Source organism: Gavia stellata, chromosome 13 (genome assembly GCF_030936135.1).
Source record: "Gavia stellata isolate bGavSte3 chromosome 13, bGavSte3.hap2, whole genome shotgun sequence".
NCBI lineage: Eukaryota > Metazoa > Chordata > Aves > Gaviiformes > Gaviidae > Gavia > Gavia stellata.
This window is the reverse complement of record NC_082606.1, coordinates 9,342,280-9,366,691: the sequence shown is the minus strand read 5'-3', so window position 1 is coordinate 9,366,691 and position 24,412 is coordinate 9,342,280. Positions and strand designations below refer to the sequence as shown.

The 24,412-nt window shown below is 37.3% G+C and overlaps 1 protein-coding gene across 3 annotated transcripts in view; it reads left to right on the top strand.

Moving 5' to 3' along the window:
- Positions 1–24,412, top strand: part of TCF12 (transcription factor 12) — a 174,126-nt gene that overhangs the window by 58,663 nt on the left and 91,051 nt on the right. For all 3 annotated transcript variants that reach the window (XM_059823915.1, XM_059823914.1, XM_059823913.1), the window contains exon 5: positions 2,931–3,033. In XM_059823915.1, coding sequence (XP_059679898.1) covers positions 2,931–3,033 — 103 coding nt within the window. The remainder of the gene's footprint in view (positions 1–2,930; positions 3,034–24,412) is intronic.

Sequence of the window (24,412 nt, the reverse complement as noted above, 5' to 3'; positions counted from 1 at the left end):
TTTTTTTTTTTTTTAAGCCTTGATTGTATGACTAGAAGCTTCCAGTAGCTTTTTGGAAGCTATTGGAAGCTTCTAAAGTTTTCATCTATGATTGATTACAGCTCTTCCCAGTAGAGCTTTATGCTGTTTATTATGTAAGTTAACAATACAGATGTAAAAGCAAGGAATGGTATCAGGAATGCAATTTTATTTGAAGTACAGCTTGAATGTGAAGAATGCTCTGAAATAACTGTGTGTAATTTAAATCATTGTCCTTAGAGCTCTTCTGATTTTGCTTAATTTGCTTTTGTGAAGTGCAGAAGTTTGTTAAATCAAAACTGCATTTGTTTGTGGTTATTTTGTATTCATTTAGTGTGGGTGAGTTATATGTGGGAATCAGCCCAGGGTTTCTAATCCCAAACAAAACTTGACTGCTTGAGCTGATAATCCATAACTCATTACTAAGACTCTGAATAACTGGTGTCAAGGATGGTGGCCAGGTTAAGACCTCTTTGCGTAGGTTTGCTGTAGATGAAGGCTGAGAGAGGTTACGCTTTGCACAAGTGTAAATTCTGTAATGCATGACAAAGAATGAAATGCCTGACACAATTCTAGTTAGGAGTTGAATTCAAGTACAGAAGAAACAATTCTATTTGAAGTGCTTGCATATGCCTTATTACATTTTGCCCCTTTAGTAAACGTTCTGTGTTCTGTGGCTTTAGTGTTGCGAAGGACTTCTTGGAGCATTTTTCAGGTAGATAAAGCAGTTGATTTGTCTAGTGGTGTAGAAATACAACTTTGATGGTGTGGTAATTGGGTGCAGAGAATTGGGAAACAGAGGGTATATGAAAAGAACATGATGTAAAGGATTGTTTGAAGGAATTCTGGTGGTAGAAGGGAGAACATTCCTTTCTGTGTAAACTACCCAGCCAGTTCTCCAATTCCTCTATTTTGGGGGGCAATATACAACATTGGGGATGAGCATTATTAATCCTGTGCATTAGGTAGATTGTGTTGCATGATGTGTAACTGTGTATGAAATGAGTCTTAATCCTGTTACATTTTCAGTAATTCTATTATTTACTTTGTAAATAAAGATCTCTTGAAGATTTCAGCTTCTGGGGCTCATCTAGGCACCACTTTCTGAATGTCTGAGATGTGGATTCTCTTTTATCACTGATAGTGTCCTTCCTAGTTTCTTTCTTTTCAAAAATAAAATACAGTTGAAGTATTGTCTTAGGAGAAAAAGGTTTTAAAAACCCCACAATAACGAGTGCAAGCAGAGAGCCAAATAGGAAGCTGTCTACTTAGGAGCTTAATTTTTTGGTCCTCTACTTGCAAATTTTTGTTTCTTCATTCAGTAGATTTAACTTCTTTTTTGTTTCATTTCAGCGTAAAAATAAACCACATGTGGTGACTTTAGCTAGGAGCCACTCCATTGCCTCGGCAGCTGCTGCTACACGCTGCTTGTCTGACAGACGGGGCTAGGTCATGGTTACCAGAGGACACCCTTGTGGTCATAACCAAGTTGTAAATGTCACTAAGATTGTTTCTGAATGCCTATCACATGTGTATCGCTGATTCTGAAGTAGATAAAGTCAGCCAAAGATTCATTTGGGAGTTGGGACTCCCAGAAGATTACTTTTTAAAGCGGAATAGCAGCAAGAGTTGTGACATGCATCCATAAGCAGCTGTAGTGACTTGACAGTTATTTAGCCCTCAGTTACTAGCCCTTTGGTAGAACTGACAGCATGCCTGCAAAGATAGTGAGGCCTGTTTCAGCCCCATTAATGTTGTCTTGAATGTGAGCCTGCGGTCTGAAAAAATGATAAATGTTCAGTGATTGATGATTTTATAGTCCCGGGGCACTTGGGATGGTTTCTGGGAGCTGTGAACAATTTTCCCCTTTCCCTTAATTAGGCCTGAGCTTCAGGTTTCTCTCTGTCAGACTTAGAGAAGTAAGTAAGTGGGAATTTTAAGATAAGGCTTACAAAATGTTTTTCAAAACTTCGGCTACCAAAGAGGTGCAATTTTGAGTGCCAGGTCTGTCATGTTTTGGTACAGAATAAGTGGTTCAGTGTACATCTGATCAGTCTGAATGGCAAATACCATATTCATACCTTTATATGGAAGAGCTGAAAGCATTTTGAAATGTACAAAAGAGAATTTTGACTAATCGGGTTAATTAAATATGTGCATCCTAGGGCTTCTCTGTTTTCTGTCTCTATACCTTTGGTGCAAGCTTTCAATAAGCCAGAGTTTCCTGACTGCATAAGGATCACTCCAAGCCTGCTAAGTTGGCTGTACTAATGCTAGGAAAGTGAAAAACAGTGTTTCAGTTTGAGTGCTTGTTTGCGAATTGGGTGACAAAGTTGTTTATTTAATCACTGTTTGGAAGTAAAACTTATGTCAGTGAGCTCTGCTGTTTAGTAATGTGATAGTGTCAAAATGCCTATTAATCTGTAACATTAATAGCAGGCTGCAAGAGGAAATGGAATATCTTCTTCTCATTTGCACTAACATTTTTTCCTGATGTCAGTGACTCTTCCTGACCTTTTTACTGTAGTTTATTAATGCAAACAGAAACCTAAAAAAAAAAAAAAGTTGCGACTTCTTCAGACTAATTTTACTCTCTAAGTGGTTAGTGACTTAACACTAAGAGGATTCAAATATCAAAATAACTCAGTATCATTCAGTTTTTAGAAATATTGTCAATGAGGACACAGCTTATTAAGAAATTACGTGGTTTCTTTTTGATGGGGGAGAAAGAAAAGAAGGAGAGAAAGTAAAATGTGGGCAGGGAGTAATTTCTGTGAGATAGACCCGAAAGCCAACTTTTGTGATTAATGACCAATTGTGACTCTGCACATTTAATTAGGAAAGTGTCATTACACTCAATTAGCAGGGCTGCCAAATAATCTGTTTAATACTCTGGTCTTTTTTTTCTCTAGGGTTTTGCAGACAGTCCTCATTACAGTGATCACTTGAATGACAGTCGATTAGGGCCCCATGAAGGATTGTCCCCGACACCTTTCATGAACTCAAATCTGATGGGTAAGTAGGTAATTCTTTACGAGTATCCCCTCAAAGCCTCTTTGGTCAGAAAGAGACATTTTTCATTCCCTTGTCTAGGCCTGACATGTCAAGCATCTGGAAGTTGCTCTGTTTCTCATAGCAACACTGACTTTCCTATTGAAATCTTTTTATGTTGGGCAAATTCCTCATGAAGGCCATTGTCCAGGACTTTTTAGAAGAAGGAACCACCTAGATTTCTCTCAACTTGATCTAGAAAGCTGATATATTTTGATTTGATTTTTACATTTCTCTTGTAAATTCTAAATTAATTTAAAGCTGAATTTTCCTTAACTTTTGCTGTTAGCAATTTTTAATTTGTGCATTTAAAAAAAAATACTGTTTTTCTAACACTATTGATTCCTGAACTACCTACCAATTTGCTTTAGGATTTTTTTCAGTTAATAATTTGAGGGCTTGCCTCTTATTTTTAATTTTCTAATTTCTTTTATAGTTGTATTAGAAACGTTGTCACTTCTAAGAAATAGATGCAAACTCCTGTTTTGCTAGGCAAATGTTGTTACTGCTTCCAGGCCTGTGGGTGTCCAACATTTTCTGCTTTTGAAACTGGAAAAGCAAGCAAGCGAATGTGTATTATATTGTGGGCTTAGGTATTGAAAGCTTTTTCTTCATTGCCTGCACTTTTGCGTTACCTGAAACATGTTAATGTATTGATGGCATTGTTTGAAACTCTTCTTATTATTATTCCAGTTTGGAGCATAAAAATGTTGCTTTCAAAATATTTATTGTTCGGCAATACATGGTCTTGGGACAAATTTTTTTCTTGTATCTTAAACTTAGGGATGTCTCTGAATTGTTTGTTCTGAATTGGTACATCTGACATTGTTTCACTTGTATATTCTGCGTCTTGTAGACATGACCTATTTTGTGATCTCAGTATTGTCCTTTTAAGACATAGCCATGGTAATCTAAGTGGATTACCTAAATCCAAATCCTGGTGGTCTGCAATTTCTTTTGGAAATCTTTCTGCTTTGCTCAGTCTTTGTTTACTACTTTAATTTTCTCTGAAGTAGAGGCAGACAAAGCACAGCTATTGCTGAAACTAGAATTTCATTTAAACCTTTGTATACAAACCTGAAAATATGTAATTTTAAAATGACCATCTCTGTAGTCTTTGTTTAGAGAGAGTATATGTCAATTGGTCAATGACACTGATATCTGAAGACAGTAAAGCTAAAATGTAGTTTCCCTTCGTTATTTTGATAAAGCAGAGTAGAGCTTCCCCCCATACTGTTTCAAATATGTTGTCTTTTTTTTAAATATAGGAGACTAAAAAGACAAGTAACTTCATTTGCTTCTCCAGTACTTTGATCAGTAGCATGTATGGAATGGCTGTAGGCTTTTTGTAGCTGATACTGATTTTATTTTACAAAAATATATAGCAGAGTTTGATTTTAGTGGGTTTTTTTTAATTTGTATTACCAAAGGCAAACTATTTGCTCATGCTTTTATTTTGAGCCATCCCATTTTTAAACAACATACGCCTTGAGATATATGAAGAAAATAATTGGTGCAACTACATCATCTTAGTTTTTTCAGTTTTATTGAAGAGATGGCTAGGTGACTCCATTAGACATAATACAATTACATCATCAATACAGTTTTGAAAAGATGCCTCTATTGAGATTGTTTTGTAGAGAGAATCAATGAATTGCAAGATGTGTAAGTGTCAGTCACTTACCCAAAGCAGCTGTGAACTGAAATAGTTTTGTAATGCTTTATGGCTAACAGTTCTTACGGATTTTTATTTTGTTGGGGCAATAGTACTTCATTTCCTTCTGTATGCAGCAAAGCATTATAGAAAGCTTTCAATATGTACCTCTAAGAAATGTACACCTCAAAACTCTAAAAGTATGCTTTTAAAAGTATTCCACCTGTGGTTTTTGGCTTGTCATAACAAAAGATTATATAGATTTTACTTATGTTACAGTATAGGATGCAGCTTTGTATATCATACTTTCACGTCATGAATTTTTGCAGTATATCTTAAGTTGATGCTGAAAGTTTGGAGTGAGAAATAATAAAAGCTACATAAAAACATTGAGTAGTAGTTTTCTGTGTAGTGCCACTGTCTGTGTTTATGGGGTTTTTGTCTATTATTGAAAAGGAAAACAAGACTTCTTAAGTTTTTTAGACAAAAAATGTTATAGTTTGTTAATATCAAATTGTAGGCACGTTCCCATAAACAGAATGAAAACATCCATTTTATTAGTTACTAGAGATGATATTTCATGCATTAATTAATTAATCTGTGATCTTCAGAGGTTAAAAGGAGATGGAGGCTAAGAACATGAACTTGAGGAGCTTATAGGAAGTATCTCACTAGGCTAATAGGAGTGATGGAGCGTCTGGGGTTCCATGCTGAAGATCTAAGAAACCCATCCCTTCCCAACATTTTATCATGACTGAAATACATCTCTGAAATAGTTAAAAACTATTTAAAAGAAAAAAAGAAAGCGCAACAACATATTTCACCATTGCTGTCAACACTTAAAGAGCACCATTAAAAGAAAGAATTGTGTGTCAAGGGGATGTTGTTATTTTGTGTATTATGTTCAGCCGTAAGCATATTTGCCTGAAGAGATAGTGGATTATAAAGTGCCACTGTCTTTCATGATGGAGCTCTCAAACATTTTAATGATCTTGTACATTGCAAAAGAGAGAAATTTTGTCTAACAAGAGTTGATAATGATTCAATAATGAACAATTTGCCACAGAAAGATGCATTTCCATATTCATTTATATATTTTTTGAAGTGTTTTGCAGAGGAAGTAAAGCTATTATGTTGGATTGGTTAGTGTTCTTCACTAATGAATTCCAGAATTATCCTGTTGATTTGTTAGTATAAAAAAAGAAGGGCTGTTGCTTGTATTTTAAGTAAAACCACTGAGTCCTCTTGGCACTAGCATAGTCGGTTAGTATCCATAGCGATATGTAGAAAATCAGACTAAGATATATTGGTGGTATTGTAGCTCCGTTTAGACTTGATAATCTTTGCTTATTCAACACTTCCTGGTTTAATTACATTCTAGAAAACTATTCACAAGGATATGACATTCTTTTCCCTGTAATTATGCTGCCTTTTAGTACTCTGCACTTGCAAGTAGAGGTCAGTTTTTGCTACGACCCTTCAAGCATGTAGTATTGTATCTTCTGTTGTACTGTTCCCTGGACTTTATTCTACTGAGCTTTTCTACTTCTGCTTACCAGGAAGAAAGCAAGCAGATCATTCTTGAATATAGGTTAAAGGGCGTTTGTTGGTCCTTCTTGAAAATTTGAAGTGGGTGACTTTCTTTTGTCTGTCTGTCTTTTCACAAGAGGTAGAAATGATAAAGGCAAAACTTTTGTGCTCCATGTTCGTCATCTGTGTACTACACAGTTCCACAAGCCTGCACATGATGAAAAGACATTATAAAATTTAGTCGGTAGTGAGTGAAAAGGTGGTGGTTCAATATAAGCTTGCCATGTTAGAATCGGTTCCTTGAAGTAGAGAGAGAGATCATTCTTCCAAGTTTTCTTTCAAGAATACTTCTTTGTTTTCTCATTATTTCTTTAACTAGTTGTTTCACAGTTTAATTGGGTTAAGTTTTAGAGCTCGGGGTGTTCCTGGGCTAGCCACAGGGTTTGAAGACCTGTCAACCAAGATAACTGGAAACTGTCATAACTGGAAACTGTCATAATTGGAAACTCTGAATGTGTGGGAATGGAGGATTTTAGATCACTTTGCATCTTCCTGACCTCACCTATTCACTGACTCTAGCTGCAGGGTTGTAGCTACTAGTTTATTTCATATCATCTGTTGATGTTGTAACACTCACCTCTGTTAGTATCTTAGTGAGATGGTGACTGCGCTCCTCTTCCTAACAAACTAACTTCTGCTTCATGCTAGGTATGGCCATGATAATTTTCTTACTGCCAGCATTAAGACTATGGAGGACCTGACAATGCAGGGAAGTCAAGACGCACATCAGGCAGTATTTACAAGGAAGGGAGTAGAAGCTTGTTAAGTAGTTAGTTATAAATGATTCAGATTGTTAATCAAAATATGGTTTCTTATACTGTAACTATTTATACTGTGAATATAAAGGGTAAGCCTGATTCTTGTCCTGATTGAAATAAATAGGTGAAAGAAACAAACATAGTACTCTCTAATGGAATACATTTTGGTTTTTTTGCAGTGTGGCTTCCTTTAACGTTGGTTGTACTTGATGCTCTTGAATCACTCAAGTGGTTTGTCATCAGGCTTCACAAAACTGGGCTAGCAAGTAAATTATATATACACCATTTATTTTACCCTCTATTACTGTTTAACTGTCTTGTACCGATGTACCAGGTGTTAGTAAGTATATGCTGGGTAGAAACTGCTGTGTGGAGCTAAGGGTGGCAGGAGCGGAGAGGTGCTTGATGGGTTGAGGCCAAATTACATGAATTTTCAAAGGTAGTCTTTTGAGTTACTGTGAAACTAAGGACTCATTTGTGGTTTAATCATACAAATGAGCAATCAATATCTGGATTGTGATGCCTTCTGATTTTAGAGATACTGTTCACTTAATTGACTTGATTGCCTGATTGTGCAGGTTTGTAAGAATGGCTGTGCTTCTGCCAGTGGGTTTTTCAAACTAGTGAAATTACTATGTCTAATTCTTATTGTAAAAGCTATTGCTTGACCTGCAAGTTAAGCGCGCCAGTTGGCTTGGATAGAGTGGTAAGTGTTTTTAAAAGTGAACATTAGGGGCATTTTTTGAAGCAATGTGGTAAAGAGCTGAAGCCTCTGTAAGCTTTCCAGTATTGATACTGTTCTTGAACAGCTGATGTAAGCCTTTTAAACCTTAATTTGGGAAAGGTTATTTTCACTAAAAGGAGAGTCTTTGAACTTTAGAATACAATTAAAAGAAGGCATACATCTGAATCGTTTCTCCATTAAGAATCTAAGTAATCTTCAGGAAAACTGCTAGTTTTCTTCCTCAGTAGCACTTCAGTAAAAGAATTTTGGAATCAAAGAGATAGAGCTTATTATCAAATGGCTTTATGATGGTGAAGGCAATAGTAGGAAGCAAGCAAGGGTAAATAGTTATTAAAATGGCAAATGTTAAGAATGATGCTATTATATTTTTTGCTAGGAATCTTGTTTTAATTACCTTTTAAAAAGGGAGAGGGCAGGTGGGAGTAGTTGGCAGACCTTGTATTTGTCCAAAACAATAGTTAGATTTCCTTGAATTGCCTTCTGTAGTCATTACTAATTTAACACATGGAATAAAATAGGCATCACAATGGAAATGATCTACAGAGACATGAGTAATGGCAAGATTGATCTGAAATAATTTATATGCAGTTACATTGGTACTAACTGGGAGAATGGTGAGGACAGAATATTTTGAATCCTTCAGAGAATTCATTAGGAAGAAAGAGGAAAATGTTAAAAGAAGAAAATGACAAAATAGGGGCACAGTAAAGATTATAGGAAGTGCTTCAGTTCATCTCATTTTACAGGAGTAGGGCAGTAAGTTGAAAGAAAATTGTAAAAGGATAGCTAATAAGCATCACATAGTGCATAATTATCTGTCAAATATTACTGTAGGCTAAGAGTTCAGAAAAACTTTTCTTAGTAAAAAAGGCGCAAGTATAAGATCATCCACAGTTACAGTAGTTAGGGGTACAAGTCTCCCGCTTTAAGACATGGGTCCACAAGCCATAGCTTTTAAACCTCCCATGCTGGAGAAGTTCCTTGAAATTTACTTTACAGTAACTGGCATCATACAGTTCCACAGCATTACATTTACATTTTAGCAAATCACTTACTGTTTTGATTATTGAAGCTAAAATATCAAGATGCCGACTCATATATGTAATGCATCATGGCTACTTTTCCCAAAGTAAGCATCGCCATTGCTTCACTCCAGTAAAGCTTCGTGTTTTATTGCTTCAGTAGGCTTATGTTTTGTAAAAAATTAGTTTTTTCCAAATCATTGCATATAATGAATCTGGCAAATGGAAGATTTACATTTAAATTTCCTTCTAAGAATGTTTGCTTTCCTTTTGGGGCGTGTCACTGTGCTTAATCGCTTGAGTGACACTTTTTATATAATATGATAGGTTGGCTAAAAGCCTAATGTGAATTTTGTAGTATTTTGTTGTTAGTAATGAAAATTTGAAACCCAGAGTAATGTTTGAAGTTAAATTTCAGTGATTTCTTCCTATCTTCCAGATAATTATACATATCATTTGCTTCATATATGAATATGTAAAATGTCCCTAAATTATAAATTGAGTTTTTTGGGTTTTTTATTTTTTTTAATGCTAGCAATGCATGCGTCCTTTTGTTCTGGGGTGTTTCTGCATCTGGCTGTGTCCCAGCTCTGGTGTGGCACGTTGGGCAGAGGCAGCCTCTGGTCAGTCATACCTGTAAAACCTTGGACCTGACATGCTGGTTACTGCTGGCACAGAGCCGCTGATCTGCAGGCTGGAGCTTTCTGGAGTTGTGATGTTTTGTATCTGTTGGTACAGTTTCGGATTTATCCCCCCCCCCCCCGCCAGGTATTAGATTAAATAAATTCCACTCACACCAAAGAATTGCTCTCATCTGCTCTTCATTTTCCTTTTGTGAAAGCTAATAGGTTTCTGGGAAATTAAATTACACAGTCATTTAGTGGCAGTAGTGCTAAGCGCAGGGCGTTTTTACCCTTGGGTTTTTGCTCACAAGAGTGTGTGTTAAGCTTAGTTTTCCCTTCTGTTTACAGTGATATTTCCATCAACTAGCTTTCCTAACATTTCTTTAAATACAGTAATACCTCGAGGCTTTCTACAGATGTGGCGGGGAGCTCGTGCCCTTTGTAACGTTGCGCTGTGGCAGGTGTCCGCTTGTGCTCTCTCCCCCTTGAGACTTTCGCCGCCTTCCTAGTTAGCAGCTGTGGCAGAGGGGCCCTAACGATCCTCCTCAGGTGGTGCTCAGGTGTGGGTCTGCCAGGTAGGCGTGCGGCCGCAGCTGCCCGCTCCTCGGCCTCTCCTCACTGCCGCTCTGGCAGGAGGCCTCGCGCCCGGCCGGCTCCCTGCCCTTGGCAGCCCCCGCGCAGGAGGGTGAAGAGGGGGTGAGCAGGTGTGCGGCGGTCGGTCTTCCCCCCTCCCTGTCCGTGATCAGCTCCCTGTGTGAGTATGCCGGAGTGTTGAGGCAGTTCATCCTTAGCGAGTACAGGTAGTGTTGTGCAAGTTCAGAAGACTTTTATAATCTTCAAATTAGTGTTGGAGTTGTTTTCAGACTTAGTCTGCAGTGCTGTGGTTGAAGGGAAAAAACAGGTAGGTTTTCTTTCTGGCAGGTGAGAAAGTGAAGAAATCTGTCCTTGACTATCCATCAAACTATATGATTTAATATTGTACTAGGAAGAGCTGCTGGTACCTTTTCACGGGATACTACCGGTGTCACAGGTACCTTCACAGGACTCACAGGAGTCTGTGCAAATCCACAGTGTGTCCCACAAGCAGAACGTGGGGTTCTGGTGGCTCACGGGCAGTAGTGTTGCTTCCGCTGCACACTAACGGAAGAAAAAAATGGGACCTAGTGTTGATCGTGTTAGGGGAAGATGAAATGTTGCCTTCTTCAAAAAGGTCTCATACTTAAACCCACAATTTTTGTCATACGAAGTAGTTCTGAATTGCCAGTCTGGGAACTTAAACATGCAAGTCTGGCTTTTAAATTTTGAAATATTTTTGTTCTGATAGAGTTTGTTCTGCAAAGCTTGGTTTTTAGTTAACGCAGTCTGATACATTTGAGTGTTGATTTATTCACAGTGTACTCTGCCTCTGAAAAGGGGAATAAATAGTAATTTGATGAAATTTTTAAGTCTTGCATTTCCTCTTTGTTATAACATGTCAGTTTAGCTGCTGTAGGGTATGTTTATCTGTTACAAGGCTCATCAGTGCATGAAATGCTGAAAGGGCATATTTCTCTCCTGTGGTTCCTGCCATCCCTGGGCACTTGTCGATGTGTTCCAGTGGATGGGATCAGCTGGGTGAAGCTGTAGGATTTTAAATTTCAGCCTTTCTGAAGGCGCCAAGCTCCTTTCCAGGGAGATGGGAGGAGGGGGTGATTCTTTCCCATACTGGTGATGTAACTTCCCCATGAGGCAGTTGCTTAGGGATCTACATAATAACTATTATCCTGTTCAAATAGGAGACTGTAGAAAGCTCACTGGTGATTAAAAGATAATTTTGTAATTTTTCATGGCTTGTCTTTGTTTTGCAATAAAGATGTTTGCTTATCGCCAGGTGCACAAAAATCATTTACTTAATCTCTATTTCATTCCATTAATTTTTTTTCATTCTTGCGTGCATGTAGCTGTAGCCTGTCAGTTGCTAGCAGTCCAGTTTTTAACAAATGCAGCAGCCTTTATCAAGTGATCAAATTCTGAACTGATCAACCAAAATGTTGTAACTAGGCTGCTTGGGCCAAAACAAGTGGCTTTTGTGATTTGGGGCATTACAGTATTTGCATTAATATGATGTGAAGTTGTTAGTGGTTTTCTTTAGAGACTGGATTTTAGTGAGTCAAATGTTTGTTGCTGCTGGAAACCTGACTTTGTTTAGATACACAGACACCTCAGAGGGGAAAGCAAAACAGATGAAATTGAATGAATGAGTCTTTAAAAGAGGTAATTTTATTTTTTAGGTGCATGAAGGTGTTGGACCTCTAATACTATTGTTTTTGTGAGTCGCTTGAGTGGCCGCTGTATTTTCCCTAGAGTCGTAAGCTGCTGTAGGTGTGCAATGCTTCAGCTATATAGTGGGTTAGTGGAACATGTATCATCAGAAGAAACCAAAATTTTTTAATTTGATTTTGAAAATAATGTCTGGACACTTTCACTTCAGTCCCATATTTCACCAAAGTTTTGTTTCTGAAAAGTGGGTGAAAGATTTTCATGTAACAGAAATGTGCAGAAGACCAGAGAAACCTGCAACTCGTTTTGTTAAGTGATGGTAATGTCTTGCTTTATTTGCGAGGCTTTCTTGGTTGCTGTCTTTTTACGCTTTTCTGAAGGCTAACAACACTGTGGCTTTCAGATGTGCGTTCAGCTTCTGTCACTCTAACGCATATATGTATATTGGGAAGTCAGCTGAAAATTCTGCGGAGTTATTTCTTAGACATCCAGATGGAGGGTCACTTTGAGAAATCGAAACCTTGTTATCCTTACGTGTGGAAGCTTCACCAGGATGGCATTTGGTGGAGGGAGGGTGCTGTTTGGTTGGGGGTTTTTTTGGAAGATGCTCACAGGGGTCCCCCATCTGAAGATGAAATAGGAGAGAGAGTTGATACATCATTTTATGTGATGGTGTGTTATATACAGGATTAAAGAAACTGACAGTATTTGGGATTACTGCTACTGATTCCTTTAAAGAAAGCAGTAGCCTTAAGTTCAGTGATGAAATAAAAAAGGTTCATTGAAATGGGAATGGGGAAGATTACACAGCGATTATTATTGAAATAAGTTATGACTGATTTTACAGTTTTTGCTAAAACGGCTAAGGTCTGGCCATGAGCCTTAAAGGTAGTTGGGAACCGAGCGCACTAAAGTATGTAATGTGTAAACGTAAAATACGGAAATTCAAATTGGGTTTGTACAGACTGTGTGCAAACCCAGTACTATTGTCACAGTAACTGTAATGAAATTTTGGTTTACTTCCCAGTGTTATAGGGACCTCTACAATAAGCCTGGCGCTTCAGGCATAAATGCAATACAAATAAGGCATCTTGCAGTTTCTTCCTCTTGTACAATGGGATATAGAAAGCAGAAGCCTTGAGAGTAATGTGTGACTTGTTAACAGTCTTGTAAGCTTCAAGGCTGATCCTTGGGGTCTGCATTGAATACCTAAGTGTGTGACTGTATCATAAATAAATTCGTATCATGTTTAAAAAAAGCTCTGCAGAGATAGGAAGGAGTGTACTTGTAGACTCTTTATCAGGGTACTGCAGTTTTAAGTATGTTTTCTGCATCATAGGAGCAAAGTGAAGTTTGCCTTACTATTTTGTGGTGATAAATAACACTTCTGTTTCTGACTCGATTAATCTCTGTCCTATGACATCACTTACTTGTTTCACATATTGCTAGTCCATTACAAGCTGTCACCTCAGATCGAATTTATTTATATATTTATTTGAAATCTTGAGGTATTTTCCAACTTAAACTGCAGGCTGATTGACCTGCTTGAACGGAGATTTACAACAATTAATTCCTTACAGACCCATATTTCTTAAATGTGCCTTACCTGTCTTAAAAGTCGCATTGCCTTATGAAGAATTGTAGAGAATCTTCCGATCACGTCACCCTAACTTCAAAGGAGTTTGCAGAAGCTCATGTGTGTTACACTATAGAAAGCATTTAGTGCACCTTTAATATTCTACCTAGAAGTAAATTATTTTGCATATTTGTAAGTGATTTTTTCTTTAATTTTAGAGGAGATTTTGTTGTGTGGCATTATTTTACAGCTTCAAGTTTGAAAGATACTGAAATTGGTATAGATAAGCAAGATCAGAAACTGAGTGCTCGCTTATTTTCTGGGATACAATTCTGTCTTACTTTGTGCTTAGAGAAATGTCATCCTTTCACCTGACACGAATTAAATCTTTCTTCTCAATGATAGGTGAGGTGGTATTTTTTTCAGCAGTGCTGTGTTCTGTGGCGAAAGATCTGCTAATATATTCTACCATGACTGAAACAATTTTTCTTTACATCTTCTGATGTTGATATTTTTAAGCTTAAGATAAATGTCACTAGCATTACTAGAGTTTAAAATATTACTTAATAAATAACAAAGCTGAGAAATCCATATGCCATTTTTTTCAGGTGTCTGAATCGATCACTTTTCTGGGTACTTTGGGTTGAGCTATGAGAGCACAATCTGAAGTCACTCATTCATGCAATGCTCAGTTTACCTTGCTCTGCTATGTTGTTCTTGCCCGGCATACTGGGGCCTTGGGTTTTTTTTTTTGTTTTGTTTGATAACTGAGAGTGGTGGGAGGAGGAGCGATGATTGGCTTGTCTTTCTGGTGCTTGGCTGCATTTCCTTTTAATTTTTTTGTTCACTGCTTTTATTCATCAATGACAGTTTATAAACAATGCATGTTTCACAATTATTTCAGCCTTGAGTGCCAAACAACTGTATGATTTTGTTCCTTTGTTTGACAGCTATCTGGCACTAAGCCCTGTGCACAATTGTAATGAATGTTTTTGTCCAGTATATGTACGTATTCTTTATTTCATTTATATTTTTGCTATTACATTAGAAATGTGTCTTCCTAGAAATGTGTTTCAAAAGATACATGGTAAAAAAAACCCAACAACTTTCTAAAGCTGTTAAACAAATCGAGTATAAACCTGTTCCTTCAGTATTTTGGAGCAGGGTAGGGTAAAGAGAGAGGGGCCAGAAGAGGAATGCTGCTGGTTTTTGTTGGTTCAGTGGCACAGTTGCAAGCTATGAAAAGGAATATGTTTTTTTGGCAGAAGGAAAAAGCATGTGTTTCTCCAGTTGGTAACCATTTTATGTAGGATAGTTTGCTTATGTACACACAATAAACAGTGGGTTTTCAGCAATATATTTAGAACAGAGTAAAGGTAAAGAACAATTTTTTAAATATAGAGGATTTTCTGTATTGATTTATCTCATTTTACCTACATAAAAGAAAATTTGGAGCACAAATGTCTTGAACTCAAGATACTGACTTTAGCTGGCTCTTCAGTGCTTGGTTGACATTCTGCAATATGAAGGAGGCAAGCTTCCCTGTTGATTGTACTCCTCCGAGTTTCTGTTTTGTGTGCCTCCCCCTCTTCCCCCAGCATAGACACAGCTTGGTCTCATGATAGAGACATAGTGCAAATGCCAGTAAACTGATGTGAAATAAAACACCAAATTGAAAGGCAGTGATTCATCAGGAGAAAATGTTATCCAGGCTGTGGTAACTTTTTTCTTTTTTTAACCTGTGCTCTAAAGCATTGTTATTCCCTTGATAATCAATTTCAGCACCACTATTGAACTGAAAGCTATGTTCTTAAAGTTGCCACTGCCCTTCTATCCAATCTCTCCTGTTTTCTTGATGGTACTTTTATATTGCTTTCTTGTTTGTTAATGCAACACAATTGTGTGTCATTGGTCTAATTAATTTCCTTCAAAAAATGCCAAAACGTCAGAGGTAGAAAATAATGTGAACTCTAATTTACACTAAAATCATCAACAGAATAATCTGTCCTCAAATCTATAGAGTATAATTTTACTGTAGTTTTACTATGTGGTTAAACCTGTATTTTTGTCCCTTGAATGCACCCATCTGGATCAGTACGCTGTTCCACCTGAGCACTTCCATCAGACTTGCACTCAGCTGCACTTTGGGATTTTTCCTGTCTTTACCTGGCTTGTCTGTCTTCCTTGGTCTGTTGACTTTTTTGACTGTTTTAAGACAGGCCATTTTTTGTGGTTTTGTACAGATGTGTTGCTTTTTGTAGCTATATTTTCTTTTTGTTTCCTTCATCTTAAATATAAAAACAATGAATTTTTAAATGTGACTATGCCCTGTTGTTACTTACAGTTTGGTACTTACTTGGCTATAACACCTGACTGTTGAAATTTAGAGCATACCATTCTTCACATTTGCTCTGTTTTTTTGTGGTTCTTCCTCTGTGCACCTGTTACTGGCCGGTGCTATTGGTGGGATACCATGGTGGAGGAGTCTGTCTTCTGTTCCAGTGTCGGTCTTTTTGCTTGTTTCTGAGACATTTGTACATTCAAGACCTGCAAGGCTATGCCTTAGTTGCATTGGAGGAAGGGATATGAGCCAGATGTTAAAACGTACTTCAGTTAGGCTTTGAAAGAGTGAGTTTGAATGCAAAATTAGTAAAAATTTGCTTATTTCTACGTTAGGTCAACAGCATGGCTTCAGACATGCTGAAGGGGAACTTCATAGTTTTCCACTGCAAAAAGCAAATTCACATACACATTTTTAGTGTCCAGTATTTTTTTATTTAAAGCATGTCCTTTTTATTGAAGCTTTTGAGATGTGTGTGGATGCTTTTCAGAACGCTTGATCCCTTGTAGCTTGTACCATGCTGCTCAAGGCAAGAATCTTCAGATGTCACAGTCATCTTGCTACACATGATGAATCACTTTGCCTAAAGATTTCTGCCCACAAAGCCTCTGGGGTGGCTCTGTCTCCTTAAGGATGTTCTGTTCGACTAGCCATCTGAGCTTACTCTGCTGTGACCAGTTTAGAAAGTACAAAATCCAAATTTTTTCACTTTTTTTTTTTTCTGCTTGTAAATAACAAAAGGGGTCATATCGTATAAGTGCATGTGCAGAGGACATGGCTGACCAAAATCAGAAATAAGGCATGGAAGGAACTAGTTGGGCTTTAAAAAGACAGTATTACTTTAAACTTACTTTGTTTGAAGGGTTTTTTTTTTATTTAATTTGTTACAAGCATCATGTTGAGTGATTGTAACTGCATGATACTGTCCAAAATGTGTTTTACTGTTTTTCTTCCTTCTTTTTTTTTCTTCCTTGCTAATAAGCCAATGTGTGTAATGAATTTCATAGCTTTCCTGATTGTGCCTCTCTTTGGATACGGTCTTTGGTTGTATTGCCCTGTAAGACAGGATTAGTGGCAGCTGGTAATAAAACCTGAAGTTTCAAGATACTGAATAGATATCTGGTCAACTGTCTCTTTTCAGGGGAGCCACCCTACGAAGAACATTTTAAAAATACATCGTAATGTTTTTAGGATTTAATACAATTCATGCTTTTGAAATAGTTCAAAATCTATAGCAGGTAAACAAATTCATATCTGATTGTTCAGCTTTCAAATTCAGTGGTCTAAAGTGATATGCATTGACCATTTGTTGTGGCAAGATGCATCTTTCCCATTTTTGCAAATTCATAGAAGTAGTATGTCAACAATAAGACATAGGAAATGACAAACTACAGCAAGTAAATTTTATTTTGAGCTTTCTTTCTTTTTTTCTTCCTAATTATTTATATTCTTGCCCTTCCTGCCTTTTCGCTTTTTACTGTCTTTTTGACAATATGTATTCCTGTGTTCTTCCCTTCCCGTGTGATCCGTGGAGTCCCTAACTCCCTTAGTAGCCTGTTCAAGGTCTGTTATTGTGAGGAGGAGGAGGCAGCCCTTGGTCTTCTCTACTCCCTCCCCTGAGAAAATCCACCTGTTCTTCACCAGCAGACTTCTGCAGTGATTTAAAAAGGGGGTGGAAATCTAACTGCGAATTACTGGACGGCCATATTTCATCTTTTGCATTTGTACGCAGAAACACCTTTTCTAACTTAGGCTGCCTTTCTCCTTTCCGTCCTGTTGACCCTTTTCAATTATTTGCTGAAATAAGCATTGTTGGGAGAGCCGCTCATCTATTTTCTGTTTTGGAAGACAAATCTAAACAAAATTTTCCACAGACTTCCCTTTTTTCCCCCGAGGATATTGATTTTCTTTTTTCTTTTTCTTGAGTAACTCTCCATCTTGCAGAAAATATTTTCGTTATCAAGAACAGCCTTTAAATACAAAATAGTTCTAAGTAGTGTAGGCATTCTCTCTGTCGAAACTTAAAAATCCTTCTTTTCGTTGAGAATGTAAAAGATACCAACTCAGTAACTACTGTAAAAACAAACCCCAAAACATTCCTCATACCTTTTTAAAAGATAATTTTAAAAACCCCCTCAGCCGCAATGTAATTCCAACTCTTCTTTGCAATGAGACTTACTGGTAAAAGATAAATTCTTGGTCCTTTTCCTGGTGTGTGGTTTTGGTTTTTTTAATTTCTCATTAAAATTTTTGGTTTTGTTAGCTTTTTACATTTGCAGCTTTGACAGCTACTCGAAATTCTTAAATATATGCAGTCTGTGTCACATTGAAAAAATTGTATTGGAATGAAAATTTTATTTAATACCTGAAAGTATAGCATGATTAGTTATAAAAACACTTATTTTGAAGTCAAAGCCAGTTATGCCTGCCCAAGGTTTAATGTTCCTTTTTTATAATGAATCCAGCTGTGAAGCCTGAATGGAAATCAGACAGCTTGATGCTAACAGCTGATCATAAGGAATCCAGTTAGGCAAAATGTAAAATAGATAGTTTTTGTTGACCCTGGATAAAGCTGAGCAACGTCAGTATAGATGATTAGGTAAAAGGGACCAGTTCAGCAGTAGCTTGGATCTAACTTTAAAGCATTCAATTTAGCTGGGTTTGTATGTTTCTATAGTAGTTAAAGAACATTCTTAGTAGCATTACAGATTTTCTTTGGATTTGAATGCTTAAAAGAATTGCATTTACTAAGGGATGTATATACCTAATTTTAGCAATGTTTTCAGTTTGCAGTGTTGTTTGTTGAATGAATTTTGTAAAGCTTTTTTTAATATTGAGCAAATGCGTGTCTTTTGCTTGTTAGGGTAACGTTTGCATTGACTGCGTCTCATTTAACCATTTTTACTCAAATCACAAAACCCTTTCAGTCTTAGCTATCAACTGTCATAAGTTCTGACACATTTTTACCTCTGTTTATTGTAAATACTAGTTTTGCTATATTTGTGATACTATGAGTACTTGCAGAAATCCATTGCAGGTTAACCTTGTAACCAGTTACCATTGTGCTAACAAGATGACTTTTTTTTTAAACTGTTTTGTTCATTAACTTCTAGCTCCCTCTTCCCAAACAGTGGTGCTTCTCTGATTTTTAGTGAATGAATAAATCAAAGGTACTTCTTAGACATAATTTTTACTAATTTATACGCTATATACTTGTGAATTACATGTAATGTTTCATTGATAACTTTGCTTCTGTATATTTTACGGGTAAGAATTGTAGTGTAAGCAAATCTTCACTGGAGTTCTTTGCTGTAGGAAATGTCTTAGGAGTTCAGTATTGTTTTGTTTATGGATTTTTGTTTATTCGTGTTACTGTTGTCATGACTCCTTCACTGATTTGAACGAACTGATTAAAATCTGTTACTGTTCTCTTGATGTCTTTATAGGCTATATAATTTATATAACAATTGGATCCCTGATACTTGTGCCATGCACTTAAAAAATTGTTTTCATAAGTTCACTAAAATTCGTCTGTGGTGCATTTCATGCTGTCTTTGTAGAAATCCCCTTGCTCATAAGCAGTACCACCTTTTGCCATTTTGGATTACCCTTTCTTTTGAAGCTTCTCTGATAAATCTTATCCTTTTGTGCTCTAGTTTCCATGTGTTGAGCTGAACCCTCACTTTCTATGTCGTAGCTTTTTTAGGTATAATTAACGTCACAAGCAAGCAAAACCCCACTTGTTTCCCACCTTAGTCAGTGAGAAGGGAGGCTCAGTTTTGTCTGAGGACCAGAAGAGGTTTAGTGTCTGGGCCATGCCTCCTACCAGAGACGTGTCCTTGGCTTCACGCAATGTAGCATTTTAGTACAGGGAAGGCAGGTGAGGTCCTCAGACTGGCCTGGGCACTTGTGCTAACTGCCCCCTTGTTCTTCCTCTTGCTTAATGTTTCCAGGTAAGGGTAAGCTTTACTGAGGCTTTTTCATTTTGGATGACATTCTTTGTCCAACTCCTCCCAGCCCTTTCCATTGTGAATGTCGCCAGCTGTTACTTTTTTGCCTCTTCAGAGATGTCAAGTCTGTAGCATAGCCATAAGCTTGCCCCATGTTGCATATGAAGTGTGACTAATATTAGTACTTAATTCATTTTGTGACATTTTTCGTTTCTTTTCAAGAGCTTTCAAAATACAAGAAGCTGAATTTAATGTAAAAAGTGGATCTTATTAAAGAAGATACTCGATTTTAACACTGTAGGCTCCCCAGATACTACTGTAATTAGCATTCTGTAAGTGCCCAGAATAGAACTGGTCGTCAGGCCCTTAATTTAATGATTTATTGATTAATGATTTTTGTATTCTAGTGAGGAAGAACACTTCCTCATCTGCTGCTGGTCAACATGATTCTGCAAAAGGATGTGACTATTCCTTTGATATTACTCACATGTGTTCTTTAACCCTTCTGTGCTTCTCTGTCTAACAGCACCAAGTCTGCCACCTTTTTATCGTGTGGAGTTTTTGGATTACAGGACTCAGATTTGGCCCTGTGAAAGGTGAATTGTACCACGACTCTGAATTGAGAGCAAAATGCAAATGCTTTTGTGCATTTTTATGAGATCTTTGAGATAGGGAAGGGAGGAAGCCAAGGAAAGAAGATGAAAGGGCTTTACAGCGGTACGAATCACCACATGGTCTAGATTCTAACTATAAAAAATGTGCTTTCTGCTTCTGACATGATTTTTTTCTCCCTTCTTGTATTAATGAATTAAAGTATGCTGTAGTCCCTTTGTGTAGCCTCCCAGATGGGAGAGGAGGAATTGCCATTGACCTAAAGCAACATGTAGTGCTACCGAGTGCAACCTAACAGCTATACTCTTGTCATGCCTACTATACTTATTTCTCCAAGTAGTTCTCAGTAATTTATGCCCAGAAGTAAAGCTGAGGTGGTTCAGTAGATGCTAGACTTGCCTGATTTAAGTGTATAATTCAGAGGTGTCTGCTCATCATAGAATCAATTTAAGAAAACGCAAAGTAAAACCTAAGCTCTTTGCTTTGATACCAAATGGTGGAGTCCTACCTATCTGGGCACTTACAGCATTCTAAACGTGAAAAGTGCATATTAGTAGTTTGTGGAGTCTTTTACGTTTCAGTTGCAACTCATTTGACTTTTAGCCCCAAGGCATAATGTAATTTCAAGAGAAGCTGCAGTCCTTGTCATATTTTCCTGAGTATCTTTTTAACAGTGCAAATACTTAACAGTATAGTGTGATAATCTGTGGCCAAAATGTCTCCATATCCTTATGTCCGTAATGTTTATTATACTCCCAGGTCATCAATAACACAAGCATAAATTAACATTTGTAATTGGCCTTTCTTGCAAACTGTAGTCAAAAGCAGCTAGTGCTGTAATTCAAGACTTGGTGTGGCGTGATCACATCACATTGCATAATTTTTTATCTGCTTGTTTTAAAACTGATCTGTGATACTTGCTTTAAAAGAAAGAAAATAATTTCTTTCACTGAGAGCGTTGGCAAGCATGTAGATTTTTTTTTATATAGTTTTTGCTTTGTTTTTTCATTACTGGTGGTCCTGTTTGTTTCAGAATTTTGTCTAAGATATCACTGAGTACAGGAGCACGTTCTTCCATTGACTTTCACCCCGCTTTGTCCTTTTATCTCTGCTTGCTTGCTATTGTTCAGGGGTTGCTTTGTGAAAGGTGTGAGCGTCGTGCACGGTTTATTTTGGCAAAATGAATAATGTTGCCATTGATCTGGGTCTGAGCCGACTATGCTTCCTCGGGCAGAAGTTCTTCGCTTCAGGTTGTTTCCTTCTTGCAGGCTCTGCTCAGATTGCAGCGTGGAGCCGGTGGTTCAGCTCTACCCGGCACTCTATTAATATGCACAACATGACCGGTTTCGGGGGAAGGTTATTAGAATGCTGGTTTGTATCCTCCAGTGAATGAAATGATGTGTGATTATGAAGTCATCAGGCATGGACCAGTAAGGCTCGAGAGAGCCTCCCCCCCAGGTCCTGGGGGTGCCATTGATTGGTGACCATGTGTTTGTGCCCGATAGACTGTGAAATGGTGTGTTGCTACACGGCTGTGTTGCACCTGCGCCCCACCGAGGTGATTGATTGGTTTGGTCATGTGGAATGTTCCCATCTGGTCTGCAGTAATGTGTTTTTTTTGCTGGGTTTTTTTTTTTTTTTCTTTCCTTCCTCTTCTCCCATTTCCCCTTCATCCGCAAATAGCGAGCTGGCTGGGTAGTTAGAGCAGGCAGTTGCAGAGGCAGCGCGAGTCTTTGCCTCGAGAACAAAGTGGGGCTGCTGCAAGTGCAGCAAGTGCTGTTTTCGTTTCTGCTAAAAGACCAGATAGTCTGTGGTGAGCTCATGAGCAACGTCGGGACATCTATAATTTTTTTAAAAACTGGGGGGGTGATGGGATATGACAACCAAACCCCAAAACCTACATGTTACTCTGCAGATTTCTTACTGTTTTTACAAAAGCGCTCCACTATTGTAATTAGATTACCCAAGTAGCAGTGCATGTTGAAGATCTTATTTAACCTCAGAAAAGTAGTAGTTTATTTATTGAAAACTACTGATGTTGCACTTTAAATGCCAAGAAATTATTTTAGTTCCTTTAAAAAAAATTCTATAGTTACATTGGGCGGTCTTGTTTGATATTTCTTAATCTCACTCCTTTTTCATAATTGATCTATTCATTCCACTTAATGACTAATTACATATCAGAGCACATCATCAGCAGCATTCATCATTGTAGAATGTAATAATCAATGACATTTCAACAAAGGAAAAAATAAATATGCAAATAAGGACTCATTAACATTTGCATGAGCTGTTTGAATAATCACGTTGCTGACAAGGCTGTAATTAACAGAAATTGATGCTGAGTTCAGTATTTGATAGTGTGTTTTCTCAGCGTTTTATTGTTGTCACTGCGGGGGCTGGAATGAAGTTCTGCTCTACTTGTACCTTGACTTAGGCTTGATGTGATGGGTTGTGCCAGGTAGCAGAGGCTTCTGGGAGTCCTTAATTCATCTGTGACCTACACTTAATGCATAGAAAGATATTTTACTTAAATTACCGCATTGTTAATGAAGGACCGTTAAATTCTTGGTAATTATACAACTACTGAAGGCAAACCTTCTCTCCACAGTCAGGAAAACTAGAAATGATTCAATTTTTTTTAATTGAGAATCTTTTGCATGAGTCAGGCACTTTGAAACTATAGGATTTCTTATTTGCATTGAAAATGAGGTATTGATGTAGGGTTTTTGGTGGGTTTTTTGTTTCTTGTTGATCTGGCACAGTGTATCAGTGTCAGGAGGCTCGAGCTTTATTGTAATTGAAAATCACTTGCTAAGGAAAATGTTGTGTAATTATGAAATGTACAGTCTCTCTCTCCCTCTCCCCCACTCCCTTTTTATTATTGCAACTTAACTGCCCCCTCCCTCTTTTTTTTTTCCTGAAGCTTCCTCTTTTTGTCATGGATATCAACTGAAATGCACAAAAACACAATAAAGCTGTTTATGTCAGTTTTTTTGGATGACTGTAAGTGCTGATTATAACAAGTTTAAGGAATTTCCTTTGTTGAGTGTGTACCCACGCCATATGGCTCAACATGGAACATTAACTTGACAGGGATAATGGATTGTGGTATATGGAGACAATTTTGCCTGCAGCTTCACTATAACTCATTCTGGTTGGGGATCACAAGTTTATAATATAGGATGCAGCAAACATCCAGATGGATTTACTTTACATAAAAGAGTTGCATTTCTTTTTATTTCCTGCCTGTAATTGGAAAAAAAAGACTTTTAAAAAAAGAATTAAAAAGTAGTAAACAAAGAATGGGTCTTATTCAGGGAAGAAGAATCTCAGTGAAACTGTGTATATATGCGGTTGAACTGTTTTGGATACACTGAAACATAGGTGAAGTGTTGTTACTTATGTACACATACAAGATTTTTCAAATAATATCTCAGGTGGTTACATGTTTCAAAATAGTATAGCTTCAGTTCAAGAAATATGTAATGTTCTAGGATAGTGTGAGAAAAGCTATTTGAAACAAATCTCTGATTTTTACTCTAGTTATAAAGACTTTTTTTTATCATAAGCAAAATGACCACCTGATTAGCATTCTGATGCTTTGGTAATGCTCTGATGGTACCCTCTTTTCTTTTAGGAAAAAAGTAATCCTTATAAGCTTTGTAATATAAGGAAGTAAAATACTGCTGAAATAGTTTAATTTGTTTACTTCAGTGGTTGCCTGGTACAATGGGAAATGTCCAAATGTCTTAGAGTGTAACAAAAGTCAGTGTAAATCTAATGTGTCCTACTGAATGATCTGCGTGCCCAAGGTAAGTCCTAATTTTACAAATACATCTACATCTAAGAGACTTTAAGCACGCATAATCCCATTAAGCACGTATGTAGCTGTTTGAAGGATCAGGGCCATAAATCCATATTTAGGATTTCAAATAGAGCGACATGAGATGGCTTCAGCATTCCTGTGCACTTGTGATTGAGTTATACTCCAAATAAAATTGGGTGCTTTGTTATTTGAAAAGCAGACATCTTTTAGATATCAGTTTTGGAGATTCTTTTAAAACACTAGTATTTTAAGACTCTGGAAATTTGACCTTCCTTATCCAAAATAGCTGCCATAATTTTTTTTTTCTTTGAACCACTATCACATCGATATGAATTTGTTGTTTTTTAATTAGCTCTTCAGGTGAGTACCTGAGCAAATGGAGAA